The 21,047-nt window shown below is 42.9% G+C and overlaps 1 protein-coding gene across 2 annotated transcripts in view; it reads left to right on the top strand.

Annotated features, from left to right (window-relative positions):
* The window catches only part of LOC120997203 (protein unc-93 homolog A-like), a 72,715-nt gene extending 52,526 nt beyond the window's left edge, over window positions 1-20,189 (top strand). For both annotated transcript variants that reach the window (XM_040427197.1, XM_040427196.1), the window contains exons 7-9: window positions 10,796-10,931; window positions 16,162-16,293; window positions 19,674-20,189. In XM_040427197.1, coding sequence (XP_040283131.1) covers window positions 10,796-10,931; window positions 16,162-16,293; window positions 19,674-19,906 — 501 coding nt within the window. In that variant the 3' untranslated portion in view covers window positions 19,907-20,189. The remainder of the gene's footprint in view (window positions 1-10,795; window positions 10,932-16,161; window positions 16,294-19,673) is intronic.
* Window positions 20,190-21,047: the final 858 nt, after the last annotated feature.

Raw genomic sequence — 21,047 nt, 5'->3', positions numbered from 1 at the left:
AACTACCTCCCCTTAACAATATATTATTGTACTCCAGGGCACTTCCTCATTCAATCCTATTTTTATTTTCATTTAACAATTATATTGCGGGGCAACCCAAAGTTGAATGAACCTCTCCTCTGTCTGGGTGCCGGGGCCTAAATGTGTGACAGTGGCTTGTTCCAGTGGTGGGTGACGTGAAGCCTGATTCTCTGCTATGACATGAAGACTGATTCTCTGCTGACATGAAGCCAGATTCTCTGTTACGCGACCTCTCTCCTCTGCCTGGGTGCCTGGGCTTAAATATGTGACAGTGGCCTGTTCCAGTGGTAGGTGACGTGAAGCCTGATTCTCTGCTATGACATGAAGACTGATTCTGTGCTGACATGAAACCTGAATCTCTGTTACGGGACCTCTCTCCTCTGCCTGGGTCTAAATATGTGACAGTGGCCTGTTCCAGTGGTGGGTGACGTGATGCCTGAATCTCTGCTATGACATGAAGACTGATTCTGTGCTGACATGAAGCCTGAATCTCTGTTACGGGACCTCTCTCCTCTGCCTGGGTGCCTGGGCCTAAATATGTGACAGTGGCCTGTTCCAGTGGTGGGTGACGTGAAACCTGATTTTCTGCTATGACATGAAGACTGATTCTGTGCTGACATGAAGCCTGAATCTCTGTTATGGGACCTCTCTCCTCTGCCTGGGTGCCTGGACTTAAATATGTGACAGTGGCCTGTTCCAGTGGTGGGTGACGTGAAGCCTGATTCTCTGCTATGACATGAAGACTGTTTCTGTGCTGACATGAAGCCTGAATCTCTGTTATGGGACCTCTCTCCTCTGCCTGGGTGCCTGGGCCTAAATATGTGACAGTGGCCTGTTCCAGTGGTGGGTGACGTGAAGCCTGATTCTCTGCTATGACATGAAGACTGATTCTCTGTTGACATGAAGCCTTAAACTCTGTTATGGGACCTCTCTCCTCTGCCTGGGTGCCTGGGCCTAAATATGTGACAGTGGACTGTTCCAGTGGTGGGTGACGTGAAGCCTGATTCTCTGCTATGACATGAAGACTGATTCTCTGCTGACATGAAGCCTGAATCTCTGTTATGGGACCTCTCTCCTCTGCCTGGGTGCCTGGGCCTAAATATGTGACAGTGGCCTGTTCCAGTGGTGGGTGACATGAAGCCTGATTCTTTGCTATGACATGAAGACTGATTCTCTGCTGACATGAAGCCTGAATCTCTGTTATGGGACCTCTCTCCTCTGCCTGGGTGCCTGGACCTAAATATGTGACAGTGGCCTGTTCCAGTGGTGGGTGACGTTAAGCCTGATTCTCTGCTATGACATGAAGACTGATTCTCTGCTGACATGAAGCCTGAATCTCTGTTATGGGACCTCTCTCCTCTGCCTGGGTACATGGGCCTAAATATGTGACAGTGACCTGTTCCAGTGGTGGGTGACGTGAAGCCTGATTCTCTGCTATGACATGAAGACTGATTCTGTGCTGACATGAAGCCTGAATCTCTGTTATGGGACCTTTCTCCTTTGTCTGGGTGCCGGGGCCTAAATATGTGACAGTGGCCTGTTCCAGTGGTGGGTGACGTGAAGCCTGATTCTCTGCTATGACATGAAGACTGATTCTCTGCTGACATGAAGCCTGAATCTCTGTTACGGGACCTCTCTCCTCTGCCTGGGTGCCTGGGCCTAAATATGTGACAGTGGCCTGTTCCAGTGGAGGGTGACGTTAAGCCTGATTCTCTGCTATGACATGAAGACTGATTCTCTGCTGACATGAAGCCTGAATCTCTGTTATGGGACCTCTCTCCTCTGCCTGGGTGCCTGGGCCTAAATATGTGACAGTGGCCTGTTCCAGTGGTGGGTGACGTGAAGCCTGATTCTTTGCTATGACATGAAGACTGATTCTCTGCTGACATGAAGCCTGAATCTCTGTTATGGGACCTCTCTCCTCTGCCTGGGTACATGGGCCTAAATATGTGACAGTGGCCTGTTCCAGTGGTGGGTGACGTCAAGCCTGATTCTCTGCTATGATATGAAGACTGATTCTCTGCTGACATGAAGCCTGAATCTCTGTTATGGGACCTCTCTCCTCTGCCTGGGTGCCTGGGCCTAAATATTTGACAGTGGCCTGTTCCAGTGGTGGGTGACGTGAAGCCTGATTCTTTGCTATGACATGAAGACTGATTCTCTGCTGACATGAAGCCTGAATCTCTGTTATGGGACCTCTCTCCTCTGCCTGGGTACATGGGCCTAAATATGTGACAGTGGCCTGTTCCAGTGGTGGGTGACGTGAAGCCTGATTCTCTGCTATGACATGAAGACTGATTCTCTGCTGACATGAAGCCTGAATCTCTGTTATGGGACCTCTCTCCTCTCCCTGGGTGCCTGGGCCTAAATATGTGACAGTGGCCTGTTCCAGTGGTGGGTGACGTGAAGCCTGATTCTCTGCTATGACATGAAGCCAGATTCTCTGCTATGGCATGAAGAGACTGATTCTCTGCTGACATGAAGCCAGATTCTCTGCTATGGCATGAAGAGACTGATTCTCTGCTGACGTGAAGCCCGATTCTCTGCTATGGGACCTCTGTCCAATTGATATTGGTTAATTTTTTTATTTTTTTATTTTATTTTAATTCATTTCCCTATCCACATTTGTTTGCAGGGGATTTACCTACATGTTGCTGCCTTTTGCAGCCCTCTAGCTCTTTCCTGGGCTGTTTTACAGCCTTTTTAGTGCCGAAAAGTTCTGGTCCCCATTGACTTCAATGGGGTTCGGGTTCGGGACGAAGTTCGGGTCGGGTTCGGATCCCGAACCCGAACATTTCCGGGAAGTTCGGCCGAACTTCTCGAACCCGAACATCCAGGTGTTCGCTCAACTCTAGTTAGGACAGTTAAGCAACCATGTGGACTATATCATGAAAAAGTGTCTGGACATTAGGGCCTTTTCAGAACTGGTCATTAAAGAGTTAATAAATAATTTGCCTGAGACATTTTTATTGTATATTGTACAATTCAAAAGTTTACATTCTGAAATTATATAACTAAAATTAAGGGTGAATAAATTGATTCTACGAGTTATGAATTCATCCCCAATTTCCCACAAAAGTCAGAGTCTAAAAAGGCCAATTTTTTTGTGATTCATTTGATTCATTCCAGAGAGAGAGCCTAGTATGCTACTCTGGGTTTATGGCAATATATATGTGTTGTCTGAGGGAGGGGGGGTCTCTTTCTCGTTATGAACGCCTAGAATGGATAGTACGTGTGCAGAGTATTGTAGGCCAGGCAATGTCTCTCTAGCTTTCTGGGAAACATATGAAAATTAGTTTTCCTAAGCCTATCTGATGCCAGCGAATTTTCATATATTTTTCCCATAAATCCAGAGAAATCATGACTGGCTTATTATACACTTCATGCATACACTGTGACCTCCATAAGAAGAAATAGAAGAAAGAAAGACGAAAGAGCTGGATTTCTGGTATGAGACAGTTTTACAGTTTTCATTTTCTTTTAGAAATGAGGCAAGAATGCATGTCTATTTTCCAGAGAGGCATTATGTGGAGATGCAAGCAAGTCAATAGATAAAAATCTTTTTAAAAAAAGCACTGATTGAACAATTTGAGGCTACCACCAAGGGAAAATATTATTATGAAAAATCACAAATTTAAAAGTTTGAGGCTACCAGTGAAAACTGGTGGTAAAAACATAGAGCAAAATTGATTTTGATGAAGCATAAAGGCATATATATATATAAATAAACATTCCAGAGATGAGCAAATCAGTTCTATCAATTTGTAACGCCTCCTGGGTATTAGGCATATTTCAGGCGCAGATCTGTGACTTTTCCCAGCTCACATCAGGTCTACAATTTTGGGCATGGCGTGTGTGGGGAAGGGGACGGGCCGGCTCATTTATCATTTTCTACTCCTGTTTTAGGAAGCAGTCTTACATTTAGAAGTAGCGCTGGATGCGCAGAAGTTATGCAGAGGCCAGCGCCTCTTCAAAACTTCACAAATCCACCGCCAGCACATAGCCTTTATTAAGACTGGTGTTTAAAAAGCCCGGTTTAATAAATGTGCCTCTTGGATTTTAAAACTTCAAATTTGTTTCAGGTATGATTTACATAGTACATAACATAGTACATAAGGCCGAAAAAAGACATTTGTCCATCCAGTTCGGCCTGTCATCCTGCAAGTTGATCCAGAGGAAGACTAAAAAAAAAACTGTGAGGTAGAAGCCAATTTTCCCCACTTTAGGGGAATAAAAAATTCCTTCCCGACTCCAATTAGGCAATCAGAATAACTCCCTGGATCAACGACCCCTCTCTAGTAGCTATAGCCTGTAATATTATTACGCTCCAGAAATACATCCAGGCCCCTCTTGAATTCCTTTATTGTACTCACTATCACCACCTCCTCAGGCAGAGAGTTCCATAGTCTCACTGCTCTTACCGTAAAGAATCCTCTTCTATGTGTGTGTACAAACCTTCTTTCCTCCAGACGCAGAGGATGTCCCCTCGTCACAGTAACAGTCCTGGGGATAAATAGATGATTTATTAAACTTTTTGAAAGTTGATAAATTCTGGACTATTCAAATATGCTCCAATTAGCCTAAAATTGGTACATAACACCTCTTAGTCTGCTATCTTTTCTAAAAAGCATCTCAAAATAAATATGAGTCTAGAAGACCCACCTAGTATTCAACTGAAAGTGAGGCATACAATCTAAGTATCTGTCCAAAACAATATCCTAGCTCCCCTTCCAGAAAGACAAAAGAACCAGGATTTCTCAAGAGAACATTGTCATGCTTAGCTGACTGACCTTGGGGAGTACTGTTTATGGTGCTCTTTTCATTAGGGAGACAAAAAATATCCATGATGAGTATTGTATGCCAGACAATACTGCTCTTGCTTTCTGGGAAAAATAGGTGCAAATTTGCTTATCTTAATTCTAGTGGCATAAGACAAGGTGTCCCCTCTTTTCTGTTTTGTCAGGAAAGCTCATTTAATTTTGTCTTGAGATATTCTGGTTTCCTTGTCCTTCTAGAGGTTATTTTGCTTCAGATGAACCAGAGAGACACCTATGGTTCAACTAAAAGGAAGACAAGAGAACCAGAATATCCACCCAGGCCTAAGTTTTTTCATTGAGACATGCAAGCTAGCTATATGTGAGATAAATTAAATCCACCTAATGCAGTAGGACGTAAGGGACCACAGAGTTCCCCCTGCCCCAAATGATATTCATCCTAAAATACATTGGGTTTCTTTTCTTAGATTTTTATTTCCCCAGTCACCTGTTCTCTTCAACTACTTCCAGGGCAAATAAACTAAGGCTATTGGGAGTGTTGTTATGATGGTCTTTCACATGCCTAGCAACCAATTTGTCTCACTCCTTGTATACCCAATATGTCCCAGGATATGTGTATGAAAATTTTGGTGGTAGCCTCAAACTGCTCAATCAGTGGTTTTCATAATAATATTTTTTTACATTATTATTGTGCTTGTATCCCCACATAATGCTTGTCTGGAAAAGAGAATGTAGGCTAATCTCTTTTCCAAAAGAAATGCAAAAGGAAGCAAAACTGACTGATACTAGGAATCCAGCTCTTTCTGGGTGACAACCCAGAGTTGAGCAAAGAAATGTTGCTTGACTGCCTGAGAGGCCTTGGACGGGTACTGTTTCTACATATGGAGGGCATTAAGTAGGAAAGAGGTGTATTGCAAGCTAGTCAATGTTCCTCTGGGTTTCTGGGAATCTTTCCCAGAAACCCAGAGGGATGCACACATACTATACTAAGTAGGCGCTCTCCATAATGAGAAACAGTACCCCCCCCCCAAAAAAAAAAAATGCATATATATTGCCGAGAAACTCAGAGTAGAAAACTAGGCCCCCCCTTCGGTTTGGGTAGAATCGATAAAAAATTTGGTGAACCTGAAATGAACCATATCTTACATCTCAACGTACATAGGTTCGAGAATATATTAGAATTGCACAATAGTGTTGATCGCAAATATTGTAATCGCTAATTTTTATTGCGAATATTAGCACATCGAGAATTCGTGAAAATGTAGAATATAGTGCTATATGTTCGTAATCGCGAATATTCTTGATTTTTTTTCATCAGTAATCTCCATTCTTGCTTGTGGACCAATGAGAAGGCTGCATTATCTTTGTCAGAGCATAGCAACATCCCTAGCAACCAATAGGAAAGTTGCCTTCCCCTTTACTATATAAGAAACTCCCCAGCAGCCATTTTCTGCTGTTTTGTTTGCAGTTTTGAGAGAGAGAGCAGTGACATTGCTGTGCTCTGTGCTGTCATCTGGATCCTATTCCTTATCCAATTACATTAGATAGTTAGTTAGCTCATATATATAATATAGTTAGTTATTGGGAGATAGTCAGTATAGGTTAGATATTGATATAGTGTAGCTGATAGGTTCCAGTGCAGGGTGTTAGGTAGTGTGATAGGAATTACTTTTTCTCTGCTGTCCATGCATACATGCTACAGACATAGTGCTGTGATGTCATGACAATACTTAGTGCACCAATCAGTAATACAGTGCCTTGCAAAATTATTTTCCCCCCCCCCTGACTTTTTTCGTGTTTTGTTACATTGCTTTAAGTTCAATGTTTTGTTAATCTGAATTTCATGTGATGGATCAGAACACAATAGTCTAAGTTGGTGAAGTGAAATGAGAAAACTATATAAATAAATCAATTGTTTATAAATAGAAAACAGAAAATTGGCATGTGCGTAGGCATGTGTTAGGAAGCCCATAAAAAGCTCTGGTGCAACCAATTACCTTCAGAAGTTACATAATTAGTAAAATGATGTCCACCTAAGTGCAATCTAAGTGTCACATGATCTGTCATTACATATACACACCTTTTTTTGAAAGTCCCCAGAGGCTGTAACACCTAAGCAAGAGGCATCACTAACCAAACACTGCCATGAAGACCAAGGAACTCTCCAAACAAGAAAGGGACAATGATGTACAAGTCAGGGTTAGGTTATAAAAATATATCCAAATCTTTGATTATCCCCAGGAGCACCATCAAATCTAGCATAACCAAATGGAAAGAACATAGCACAACAGCAAACCTGCCAAGAGACGGCTTCCCCCAAAACTCACTGACCGGACAAGGAGGGCATTAATCAGAGAGGCAGCACAGAGGCCTAAGGTAACCCTGGAGGAGCTGCAGAGTTCCACAGCAGAGACTCTAGTATCTGTACATAGGACGACAATAAGCCGTATGCTCCAAAGAGTTGGGCTTTATGGCAGAGTGGCCAAAAGAAAGCCATTATTTTCAGCAAAAAAAACAAAAAGGCCCGTTGTGAGTTTGCGAAAAAGGCATGTGGGAGACTCCCAAAATGTATGGAGGAAGGTGCTCGGGTCTGATGAGACTAAAATTAAACCTTTCAGCCATCAAAAAAAAACGCTATGTCTGGAGCAAACCCCACACATCACATCACCCAAAGAACACCATCCCCACAGTAAATCATGGTGGTGGCAGCATCATGCTGTGGGGATGTTTTTCAGCAGCTGGGACTGGGAAACTGGTCAGAGTTGAGGGAAAGATGGATGGTGCTAGATGCAGAGATATTATTGAGCAAAACCTATACCACTCTGAGTGATTTGAGGCTAGGACGGAGGTTCACCTTCCAGCAGGACAATGACCCCAAACACACTGCTAAAGCAACACTTGAGTGGTTTAAGGGGAAACATGTAAATGTGTTGGAATGGCCTAGTCAAAGCCCAGATATCAATACTATAGAAAATCTGTGGTCAGATTTAAAGATTGCTGTTCACAAGAGCAAACCATCCAACATGAAGGAGCTGGAGCCAGTGGCATGCCTAGTAGGCCTGAGGCCTATGCGGTAGTGAAATCCCGGCGCAGGCGTGCGTGATGGCGTCATTGCACGCGCCTGTGCCGGGATGCAGCAGCACAGTGAAGTGTGCGCGCCTTCCTCTGCGAGCAAGCGCCTGGACATAGGTGAGTATTTAGCTTTTCGTTTTTTATTTTATTTTATCAACTTTGGGGGACACGGGGAGGACACAGGAGGACATGTGGGGGGAAAATATTATGGTGGGATACTGTGTGGGGCAAATTATTATGGGAGGGATTACTATGTGGGGGCAATAATTATGGGAGGGATTATTATGTGGGGGGGGCAAATTACTATATGGCGCAATGTGGGGGAAACTACTGTGTGGGTCAAATTACTATATGGGGCAGTGTGGGGGAAATTACAGCATGGGGGCAGTGTGGGGGAAACTACTGTGTGGGGGCAGTGTGGGGGAAACTACTGTGTGGGGCAGTGTGGGGGAAACTACTGTGTGGAGGCAGTATGGGGGAAACTACTGTGTAGGCGCAGTGTGGGGTAAACTACTGTGTGGGGGGCAGTGTGGGAAAAACTACTGTGTGGGGCCAGTGTAGGGGAAACTACGGAAAGTACTGTGTGGGGACAGTGTGGGGGAAACTACTGTGTGGGGGCAGTGTGGGTGAAACTACTGTGTGGGGACAGTGTGGGGGAAACTACTGTGTGGGGACAGTGTGGGGGAAACTACTGTGTGGAGGCAGTGTGGGGGAAACTACTGTGTGGAGGCAGTGTGGGGGAAACTACTGTGTGGGGGCAGTGTGGGGGAAATTACTGTGGGGGGCAGTGTGGGGACACTACTGTGTGGGGGCAGTGTGGGGGAAACTACTGTGTGGGGGCAGTGTGGGGGAAACTACTGTGTGGGGACAGTGTGGGGGAAACTACTGTGTGGGGACAGTGTGGGGGAAACTACTGTGTGGAGGCAGTGTGGGGGAAACTACTGTGTGGGGGCAGTGTGGGGGAAATTACTGTGGGGGGCAGTGTGGGGACACTACTGTGTGGGGGCAGTGTGGGGGAAACTACTGTGTGGGGGCAGTGTGGGGAAAATTACTGTGGGGGGCAGTGTGGGGACACTACTGTGTGGGGGCAGTGTGTGGGGAATCACTGTATGGGGGAAAGGACTGTGTTGGGGCATTGTGGGGGAAACTACTGTGTGGGGGACACTGCAGTGTGGGGGAAATTACTGTGTTGAGGCAGTGTGGGGGACACTACTATGTGGCGGCAGTGTGGGGGAAATTACTGTATGGGGAAATTACTGTATAGGGGCAGAGTGGGGAAAATTACTGTGTGGGGGCAGTGTGGGGGAAACTACTGTGTGGGGAAATTACTGTATGGGGGAAGTTCCTGTATGGGGCAGTGTGGGGAAATTACTGTGGGGGCAGTGTGGGGGAAACTACTGTATGGGGGCAGTGTGGGGGAAATTATTGTGCGGGGGAAACTACTGTATGGCGGCAGTGTGGGGGAAATTACTGTGTGGGGCAAATTACTATATGGAGCAGTGTGAGGGAAATTACTGTGTGGGGGCAGTGTGGGAGAAATTACTGTGTGGTGCAAATTACTATATGGGGGCAGTGTGGGGGAAATTACTATGTGGGGGCAAATTACTATGGGGGATTACTCTGTGGGTGCAGTGTGGAGGAAATTACTATATGGGGGCAGTATGGCTGTAGTCATGATCAGCAGTATTATTCATGTAGTACTGTACGGTACTGATCCTAATAGCGCTTGCCGAAGGTAATAGATTACCTTTAAGGAGTTAAATAACAGCACAAATGCATATACTATATTACCATTGTTGTGGGTAACTGCTGGGAATTTGAATACAATTACAGGAGGCATCATACAATCAGACTTTAATTTACTTGTTATTGGGGAGGCACTGTAGGGGCAATTCTATTATTTGTCGGGACACTATACAGGGATTATTATTATTATTACTCATTGTGGGGGAAATTACTGTATGGAGGCAGTGTGGGCGAAATTACTATATGGGGTAGTGTGGGGGAAATTACTATATAGGAGCAGTGTGGGGGAAATTACTATATGGGGCAGTGTGTGGGAAATTATTGTATGGGGCAGTGTGTGGGAAATTATTGTATGGGGGCAGTGTGTGGGAAATTACTGTATGGGGCTGTGTGAGGGAAATTACTATATGGGGGCAGTGTGGGGGAAATTACTTTATGGGAGCAGTGTGCGGGCGTTTCTATTACGGGACATTATTTTTGGAGACACTATACAGGCATTATTACCTGGAGCACAATATAAGGTGTTATTATTACTGGGGGCACTCTAGGGGACATTATAACTGCTGTGGACACTAAAGGGACATTTGGGATAATTTATCAAACTGGTGTAAAGTAGAACTGGCTAAATTGCCCACAGCAGCCAATCAGAATTCACCTTTAATATTTGACAGCTCTTTTGGAAATCCAGTTCTACTTTACACCAGTTTGATAAATGACTCCAATTAGGTCTACTGGGGTCACTAATTTTTTAGCACTATAGTACCTGGGGCATTGGGGGGCACAATGGGCACAGTATTGGGGGTGGCAGCAGGGGACACCAGGATTGGGGGGAGGGTTGATGGAAAAACAGAGAAATCTAACATGTCTGTGTTACAAACTCTGTAGAGATGAGATACGGCTGAAAGAATTTGTCATGCTGGTCTAACAGAGGAGAAGAGGAAAGAGAAGGTCTACATGACAGGAGATGTCCCTGGATGTAAGAGGTATGTGGTCAAGTATTGGGGTGGGGGGGGGGGGGGGGTGCCAGAGAAAGGGAACATTTAATATTTAGTTGAGCTTTTTTTTTTCTATTATGAATAGGAGGGTTGCTTTATTATTGGTGATAATATATTTTATTATTGTGAAGTAAAGTATATAGTGCTATTAAAATAATGACTCTTTTGTTTTGTTTTTATCTCTAGTCTTATGTAACCTGCATCTTGGGATTAAAATATGTGGGTTTCGTAATTATATGTTTTGGTGTTACAAATTCAATATGTGCAGCTATATTTGGCAAACTTGTTCAGTATACTGGGAGAATTCCTTTGTTTTTACTTGGTAAGTAAAATAAAGTCTGATTGTATGATGCCTCCTGTAATTGTATTCAAATTCCCAGCAGTTAACCACAACAATGGTAATACAGTATATGCATTTGTGCTGTTATTTAACTCCTTAAAGTAATCTATTACCTTTGGCAAGAGCTATTAGGTACAATACAGAACAGTACTACATGAATAATACTGCTGGTCATGACTACAGCCATGAACTGTAGTCCTGAGGTCTTCTCTATTATGTGTGTGCACTCAGGAGTTCTCTCAATGTCTGAATGTATTCCAGTACCAGTTTGTGGGCACACAGCTGGGCAACGGGGGTGAGTATCAGGATACAGGATTAAAGGAGTCTCCTGCAGCAGCACTATTCATGTATTATTGTACATAGGTCTTGACAGAGGTAACAATTTCCATTAAGGACCCAGCAAACGTTTTATTTTTATCCTCCTACCGTACCTTTGAGCCATAACTATTTTACTTTTCTGTTCACATAGTAGGAACAGGCTTGTTTTTTGCAGGACAAGTTGTATTTGAAATGGTACCAATTAATTTACCATATCATCTATTGTAAAACAGGAAAAAAATATTTCTGGGATGCACTTCAAAATAAAAATTTTAATTCTGTCATTGTTTTTGGGGTTTTGCTTTTACGGCATTCACTGTACACTAAAAATCACATGCGAACCTTATCCTGTTGGTAAGAACAATTATAGAGGTAACAAATTTATTGTATTTTTTCGCCCTATAAGCAGGGCCGGTGCAACCATATAGGCGAACTAGGCGTTCGCCTAGGGCGCCGGCCTGCTGGGGGCGCCCTAGTGGGCTCCCCCTGACTGGGGCTGCAGCCCTGGGCGAGCGGCTCTTGAGCCGCCCCCAGAGCCGTTACAGGGGGGCCAGGAGGTGGAGGTCCTTCTTAAATATGGCATAGCAGGCATCTGCTTACCCTGATGGCAGGTGCCTGCTCTGCCAGTAAATTACCGGAGGATAGGAGGCGGGCGGCAAGGGAGGTGGTTGTAGCAGCTCCCCACTCCTCCCTCGTGCGCCCTCTGTGATGCCGGAATGACGTCATTCCGGCCCTGGCATACTAAACAGCGCGCTGGAGGACTGAGGAGCTGCACCACACTAGACCCTAGGGAGGTGAGTGTTTAAGTGTTTGACTGAGTGTCTGCCTGTGTATTTATGTCAGTGAGTGAGTGTATGTATGTCTGTCTTTCTGTCAGTAAATGTATGTGTGTCTGTCATTGAGTGTCTGTGTGTGTATGTCAGTGAGTAAGTGTATGTCAGTGAGTGTGGATGTCTGTCGGTCAGTAAGTGTCTGTGTGTTTGTCAGTGAGTATGTGTATGTTTGTCAGTGAGTATATGTGTGTGTTTGTCTGCCAGTGAGTGAGTGTCTGTCAGTGAGTTTCTGTGTGTGTGTGTTTCAGTGGGTAGGTGTATGTCTGTCAGTGAGTGTCTGTCAGTGAGTGAGTGTGTGTCTGTCTGTCAGTGAGTTTATGTGTACGTCATTCAGTGAGTGTCTGAGTGCGTGTCTGTCTGTCAGTGAGTGTATGTGTGTCTGTCAGTGAGTGTATGTGTGTCTGTCAGTGAGTGTATGTCAGTGAGTTTCTGTGTACGTCATTCAGTGAGTGTATGTGTGGGTCTGTCTGTCAGTATGTGTGTGTGTCTGTCAGTGAGTGAGTGACATGAGGGGGCGGCAAAATGGATCTTTGCCTAGGGCGGCAAAAATCCTTGCACCGGCCCTGCCTATAAGATACACCTGCCCATGAGACAGATCTAGGTTTCAGAGTAGGACAAAAAGAAAAAATATTTTATCATTAGACCTCAGATCAGACCACCAATCAGACCCCCAATATTAATCAGACCTCAGCTCACAGCCCCAATCAGACACCCAATATTAATAAGACCCCAATCAGACCTCAGCTCAGAGCCCAATGTGAATGACCCCCAATTAGACCTTAGATAAGAGCCCCAATATAAATAAGACCTCCCATTCAGACCTAAGATCAGACCCCTATACTTCAGATGAGACCCCCATGCCTCAGATCAAACTCCCATGTCTCCAATCAGTCCCCTATGCCTCAGATCAGACCCCCATGCCTCATATCAACCCCCATGCCTCAAATCAGACCCCCATGCCTCAAATCAGACCCCCATGACTCATATCAGAACCCCATACCATAGAGAAAAAAATAAAAATAAAAACTTACCTTTCCTGCTCCAGACGCCGCCACTCCTAGGGATCAGCTCTCTTCTTCTTCCTGCCACATGCTGTGACCCAATGCGCACAGCATGAGGTCACAGAGCATCCTCACTCTGTGCGTAGTCATAGTACAGCCAACAGCAGAGGAGCATAAAATGGTGAGTACAGAGCCCAGGGAGCGCTGCATTCACCACTTCCCGGTCCTCCTTCCTGGGTCCTCATTAGTATTCGCCCCATAAGACTCAGTGGGGAAAAAGTGTGTCTTATGGAATGAAAAAAACTGTATATAGTTTTAGTTTTATTACTTTTTAGAAAATAGAAACCTTTGAATTTTTTTTTATTTGCATTGTCATATTCTGACCCCGATACAGTTTTATTATTTCCATCTACAGGACTATGTGAGGGCTTGTTTTTTACAGGACGAGCTGCAGTTTTTATTGGTACCATTTTGGTACATGCCACTATTTAAAGGGTTTATCCAATGTGTAAAACATGCTCCTCATGTAGATTAGCTGGGAAGTGGGGTAAGTATAATCTATATTTGGTGCCCAAAAATTGTGGGGAATGTTTTACATGTTGGATTGCGCCTTTAAATATTGCCTATGTAAAATTGGGAAGGGGTGACTTGAATTTAAATATTTGTATGATTTGTTATATTTTTAAAAACGTTAAAAAATTTTTTATTGTAACTTTTAATCTCCTTAGGGCCTTAAATATTCAATCCTTTGGTCGTGTAGTCCATAGACTGCAATACTATACTATTGCAGTCTATGAGATTTTGACAAACTGCCTATTAAGCCACAGGCTGGGCTTAAGAGGCAATTCACCATGGCCGGCTTGTGAGGCCCCTGCCTGCCATACTAACCCATTGGAGCCCTGTGATTTTGCTTCAGGGGCAGCCCCCTTACTCTGTCTAAACCCTCAGATGCCACTGTCACTATTGACTAGAGAATCTGAGGGGTTAAATGATGGGTCATTGCAACTGGGTATCAGCTGTATTACACAGCTGGTACCTGCTGCATGTGGGAAGGGCTAAACTTGCACCTCAGACATTCAGGCACATCTGAGGTTATGAAGCAGTTATAGAGTTTTAGCGATTAACGACTTGATCACATTTAGCAATTTAAAACTGACGACAGGCAAGCATTTTCAAGCAAAGATTATCATGTACAAATTTATTTGTAAACGATTGTTTACTTAATTATTCGAGGATCATTCACTGTATTTAGACAGCAATGATTAACATGGCTGTACCTTTACATTACCACAAGTTTCTGGTGCTGACAGTTGTCAAAAACAGCTGATGGGTGGGAGTGCTGGGTGTCGTCCCCCGACTGATTTCATGTTTATGACTTATTCTGCTCATCAATATCGAGAGACTGGAAACCACCTCAAAAATGGATGTATTTCAACAGACCTAAAAAAACAGATATATAAAACAAATATAATATATAATGAATGAATACACACTGAGCAAAAATATAAATGCAACACTTTTGGTTTTGCTCCCATTTTGCATGAGCTGAATTCAAAGATCTGAAACATTTTCTACATACACAAAAGACCCATTACTCTCAAATATTCTTCACAAATATGTCTAAGGCCGCATGCACACGGCCGTTGTGCGGCCGTTCCGTGCATTGGGGAACATAATTGCGGTCCCCAATGCACGGGCAACATCCGTGCAGCAGGCCGGACCCATTCAACTTCAATGGGTCTGTGGTCTGTCCGCACTGCAAAAAAAATGACATGTCATATTTATTTGCGGTGCGGAACAACGGAAAGAAACAAGTGAATGGGTCCACATCTGTGATGCGTGGTGCACACGGCCGGCGGCCGTGGATCGCCAACCCGCCGTTTGTAGGCCGCATGAGGCCTAAATCTGTTTTAGTGAGCACTTCTCCTTTGCCGAGATAATCCATCTCACCTCACTGGTGTGGCATATCAAGGTGCTGATTAGACAGCATGAAAACCGTGACTCATCCGTCAACAGAACGCCTCTCCAATGTGTCAGATGCCATTGAATGTGAGCATTTGCCCACTCAAGTCGGTTACGACGATGAACTGCAGTCAGGTCCAGACCCCGATGAGGACGACGAGCATGCAGATGAGCTTCCCTGAGACAGTTTCTAACAGTTTGTGCAGACATTCTTTGGTTATGCAAACCAATTCTTGCTGCAGCTGTCCGGGTGGCTGGCCTCAGACGATCTTGAAGGTGAACATGCTGGATGTGGAGGTCCTGGGCTGGTGTGGTTACACGTGGTCTGCGGTTGTGACGCTGGTTGGATGTACTGCCAAATTCTCTGAAACGCCTTTGGAGACGGCTTATGGTAGAGAAATGAACATTCATTGCACGGGCAACAGCTCTTGTAGACATTTCTGCAGTCAGCATGCCAATTGCACACTCCCTCAAATGTTGCGACATCTGTGGCATTGTGCTGTGTGATCAAACTGCACATTTCAGAGTGGCCTTTTATTGTGGGAAGTGCTGTCTAATCAGCAAATTGATATGCCACACCTGAGGCATATCAAGATGAGGTGGGATGGATTATCTCGGCAAAGGAGAAGTGCTTACTAACACAGATTTAAACACATTTGTGAAGAATATTTGAGAGTAATGGGTCTTTTGTGTATGTAGAAAATGTTTCAGATCTTTGAGTTCAGCTCATGCAAAATGGGAGCAAAACCAAAAGTGTTGCATTTATATTTTTGCTCAGTGTAATTATAATAATATAACAATATATAAAATATAACTACCGGTATATAAAGAGAAAGGTACTTTCAATACAGATGGATTGTGCTTCTTCCTTATTAACAGTGTAAGCAGGGTCTGTCAAATTTAGTATTAGAAAGTATATAATAAACAAATGGGAACACTATAAGCAGCTATTCAACAATGAGTGCTTTCAGATATTGTCTAAGTAGAATTTGAAAATGCTCCATGTATCAGATTCCTAAATATCCAAGCCCAAATGCCACATTGTACTTTAATGTGTTCAGTGTATAACCAATTTTTTAAATTTATTATTATTAATAGGAGCAGCTATTAATATTGGATGTATCATTGCCTTCTTGATCTGGAAACCAGCAACTGACAACTTTGCAGTGTTTTTTGTAATGTCTGGGCTATGGGGCATTGCAGATGCAGTGTGGCAGACACTATTAAGCTGTAAGTATAAATAGCTTGTAATTAGCAAAAAATGATAAAAAAAATATAGAGTTATAGGTTTTAGATGAGGCTTTTGCTATTTTTTCTGTACACTAACTTTTTCCACAGAATGACATACAGTAATTTGCCAACTTACCCTCGGATGGCACTTATCACATTATCCAATTTTTACTATACAAAAGATTCCCTTTAAATGTGTTTTCCACGCTCCTGATATTGATGATCTATCTTGAAGGGGAACTGAGCTTTAGTAATCTCGTTTGTAGTTTCCTCTGAACATAACAGCCATCATAATGACCCCTGAAAATAAGTCCCATGCATAGTGTCCCCTCTAAATAAGTGTAATCATAGTGCCCCATGCAACTACATCTCAAATCCCGTTAGCATGCCCCTTAAAAAAGTGCCATAATAGTGCCCTTGGTAAATATGTCCCAGGAATCATAACCATGCCCATTGTAAATAAGTGTTCCTTTTAAATATCTCACATCCTACTGCCTATAACTAAATTCTACAAACTGCTGTGCAGTGATAGAACATTAAAATAATACTTTCTGTTCTGCCAACAAGACCTGCAAACCAGGTCTTATCGGGCTCCTGTGAAAGTATTCATGTGGCACAAGACCATCATTGTGCTTCCTGCATCACTAACATTGTGCTGGATACTAGCTGGACTGTTTCTGTCACACTTATGGCTGATAGTATGAGGGCGCAAAACATGACCAGAGGTTAGATGACGTCCCATCTACCCTGAAACGCGTTGTCAAATAAAAAGCCTCTTTATCATCTAACCTCTGGCCGTGTTTTGCGCCCTCATACTATCAGCCATAAGTGTGACATAAAATGGTCAGCTAGTATCCAGAGCAATTTATCCACTCCACTGAAAGCCTGGCTCCGGACTCTGGGTCTTATATGCCCAGGACTGCACAACTCAAACAGGTGAGTAGAATACATACCCCTCTAAGGGTTTCCGTATCTGCACATACTTACTCTATGAGAGCCTTTCTCTCCCTCACTACACATTGCTGCATCACTAAAAGGCAGCGAATGGCAGGGAGGACCAAGTAGGGCACTTCTACACTGGCCCGCACATATATGCATTCAATGGAAAACAGCCAGGATTTGTGCTGACATCCTGCCTCTCCCCAGTTCTGTGAAGCAGTTATTTTAACAACTAGTTTGGGATACCTGGGGAGAACCAGCCAGACTGCACTCCTGCGGAGGCAGATAACTCTGGATATACAATTGATGATAACTAAGTTGTGATATAATGGACTCTGCACAGGTCACAGAGTATACAAACAATGTTCTCCCATAGAAGTCAATGAGCCATCTCAGTCGCCAGTTTCCTAAGGCCCATGTGGCTGCTATAAAGTTTATCTTTGAACTGCTATAGCCATTCCAAGAATAAATAGAATTTTAAAAAATATACAATTAGAAAAAAATTGAAGAAAAAAGTTTAAATAGAAAAATAAATGTAGGTGTTACATTTTCTTACAGAGCAAGATAGTGAAGAGGAGGCTGCACACGTGTGCGCTGCTCTCCATTCATTTCAGTGTGAATTACAGAAACAGCTTTGGTATTTTACTTGGTATCAACAATGTATTATAATGACACTAAACAATGGCACTGGAATCAAATACAGTGGTCCCTTAAGTTACAATATTAATTGGTTTTGGGATGACCATTGCATGTTAAAACCATAGTAACTTGAGTCTATAACTATGGAAAGCTAGTAATCGGACCCAAAGGCCCAAAATGTCATCCAAGAGAAGAGACAATGAAAATAAGACAGATAAAGCAAGTCGTTACATATGAAATTCAGGAATAGATGCTGAAAGCTGTAAGTTTCTTTCTATGAGGGGATAGAAACTTTTTCAATGTTCCCTGAAGTACACACCATACCAGAAAAATAAAATGGAACTGCCTCCATCTGACCTTCAAAAGGAGCGGCTCATTCTGGCACAGACAGACGGCAGTACAGGATATGTAGTACTACGCTGTGCTGTAAAAAGGAGCTACTACAGACCAAATACAGGTGTTTTATCAGAGAAATGGCAAGATTGATTGGTTGGACCTGATACTGAGGCATTGCATGTTTGGTATGATTCAAACTTACGATGGTCCAGGAAAGGCCATTGTATGTTGAAAATATTGCATCCGAAGGCATCCGTATCTTGACGTCCCATTGTATTTGCATTGCCTTATTTCTTCCGAGAGGTACACTATTTTAAAAGGACATTCTTTTAGCTTCAAACGAAATTTTTAACATTCGACAAAATCCTTTTAACAGTATGCGTATCAAAACCTATGAGCAGTCACAGGGGGCATTAATCATTTTTTCCATGCCACAATAGGCGTAACAAAGTTGCAAATTAAGGTGCATGGCATCTGTGTACCATAATTTGCGACTTTTGGTTTTTCTTGGCACTTTCTAAAGTTCCAAGAAAATGGGCGTGACTTAGTAGAAGGGGGTGTGGCTTCGAGCTGCCTGCTGCATTAACTATAACTTTTGCCAGAAAGTGCGGAAGTTATAGCTGAAGTCTATGACAGCCTGTAGCTGATGTAGACTTCACTTTGTGGTGCACAGCAGGGCAGAGGTGCGCCTGATTTATTAAGAGGCTTCTGCCTCTTAACAAATAAGGCACATATCACGCCAGTGCAGGGAGATCAAGACTGGCGGATGGATATATCTCCCTCACTTTGTTCGCACAATTTAATCAATATACTTATCGCTAGCTGTTCGCAAATAAAGATGAAGGAAATTAAAAACTTGCCTATCCTCTGATTTCCTGCTACTGAACTATATATCCGTTTAACATAGTAATATAGTTTATAAGGCCGAAAAAAAGACATTTGTCCATCCAGTTCGGCCTGTTATCCTGAAAGTTGATCCAGAGAAAGAAAAAAAATTCCTTCCCAACTCCAATCAGGCAATCAGAATAACTCCCTGGATCAACGACCCATCTCTAGTAGCTATAGCCTGTAATATTATTACACTCCAGAAATACATCCAGGCCCCTCTTGAATTCTTTCATATTAAAACCTAAGAGCAGGCACTGTGTTCACATAATTGAACATCATCTACAACAGTGGTCCCTCAAGTTACAATATTAATTGTTTCTATGTTGAAACTAACTTGAGTCCAACTCCATGGAAAACTATCACTGTGTATGCATTGCTAGCTGTTCACAGAGAGATGAAGGAAACAAAACATTTGACTACTAAACCATATAGTATTTAATTCCACATTGTTTCATGTAGTGGGAATATTAGTAAATAATAGAAATTTGCTGGTAAATGTCGTTGAACAGACAAATGTGCTCATCTCTGGCTTTATTGATTCTCATGTTTTTTTTTTTATTATTGCTCTTATCTTTCAGCCTTTTATGGTGTATTGTTTGAAAAGAATATGGAAGCAGCCTTTGCCAATTTCTCCCTTTGGGAATCCATTGGATTTGCTATTGCATTTGGATATAGCTCATTTTTATGTGTGTATGTTAAACTCTACATATTAATGTGTGTTGTTGTGGTGGGAATTTTGCTATATGGAGCTGTGGAATATCTAGAACACAGAAATACATCTAGAACAAGTGAAGCAGGACCTAAAGATTAACATCACGTGTAGCGTAGACTTTGGAGTCACACAGAAAATTAATATTGCTCTTCCTTGGGTCTGTTGTTTTTCAATGCACAATATACTGTATCCTTTGGCCAAAATTTCAGAACCTTGAGGTGACTTGAAATATGCTGTGAATTTTAGTTTAAGACATCATTTATAAAACAAAATTTTTGCTTACTTGTATACAGTTTTTCCATATAGATGAGATAACTGAGAACTGTGCATTTAATCTTGTGCAAAATGAGTCCATGTAGATTGTAAGCCCTCACGTGCAGGGCTCTCTCTCTTTCTGTACCAGTTGTAACTCGTCTTGTTCATTGTCTGTATTATGTATGTATACCCTTTTCATATGTGCAGCACTATGGAATGAATGGCGCTTTAATAATAAATAATAATATGATATGAGTCATGTGACAGTTCTTTTCATAGAACTGAATTTAACATTACACGTCTGCTATTAGTACTGAAAGCTTAACCGAGCCTCTAGGTCATGCTGTGTTATATAAATGTGGCAACCATTTCAGGTTATGGGGATATTTACTAATATCCATTGCACTATTAATGGTAGTGCTATATGTAACGCGCCAGAGGTGCATTACCACCTTTGCGCCTCACTACTATCTCCTATGGTTAACTTAATGTCATCATATGTATTAATTTCCTGTTCTTGCAAAATGTGTATTCATATTTACTGTTATGTAACTGTTCAAGTGTAATATGCCTGGTTCACCAGCAGATGGCGGCATACATGGTAGAGCTATTTTGTATAGAATGGAACCCTTCTTTCCATTCTAGTGCTCTTTCTAAGAGAGGGAGGAGTTTAGCTAGTTAGAGAAGAAAAAGTTCAGTTTACCCCCTTCTAGGGGAAAGTTCAGCTTACCCCCTTCTAGAGGATGGTTCAACTTACCCCCTTCTAGGAGAAGGTTCAGCTTACCCCCTGCTAGGGGATGGTTGTGTCCAAGCCAGCCAGAGTGCCTTCAGCTCTGCTGGACAGGGAGGCCGAAACTTGGAGCCTCTGAAGCCAGGAATAAAGTTCCATGACAAAGCTCGAGACAGACGAGCCTACCAAGTAAAGTACAGCCTAAAGAAGAAACTGATTTCCTTAGCCAGCCTGTCAGTACAGCAGAGCCAGAGA

Source organism: Bufo bufo, chromosome 4 (assembly GCF_905171765.1).
Source record: "Bufo bufo chromosome 4, aBufBuf1.1, whole genome shotgun sequence".
Lineage (NCBI taxonomy): Eukaryota > Metazoa > Chordata > Amphibia > Anura > Bufonidae > Bufo > Bufo bufo.
This window is presented reverse-complemented; position numbering and strand designations above follow the sequence as displayed.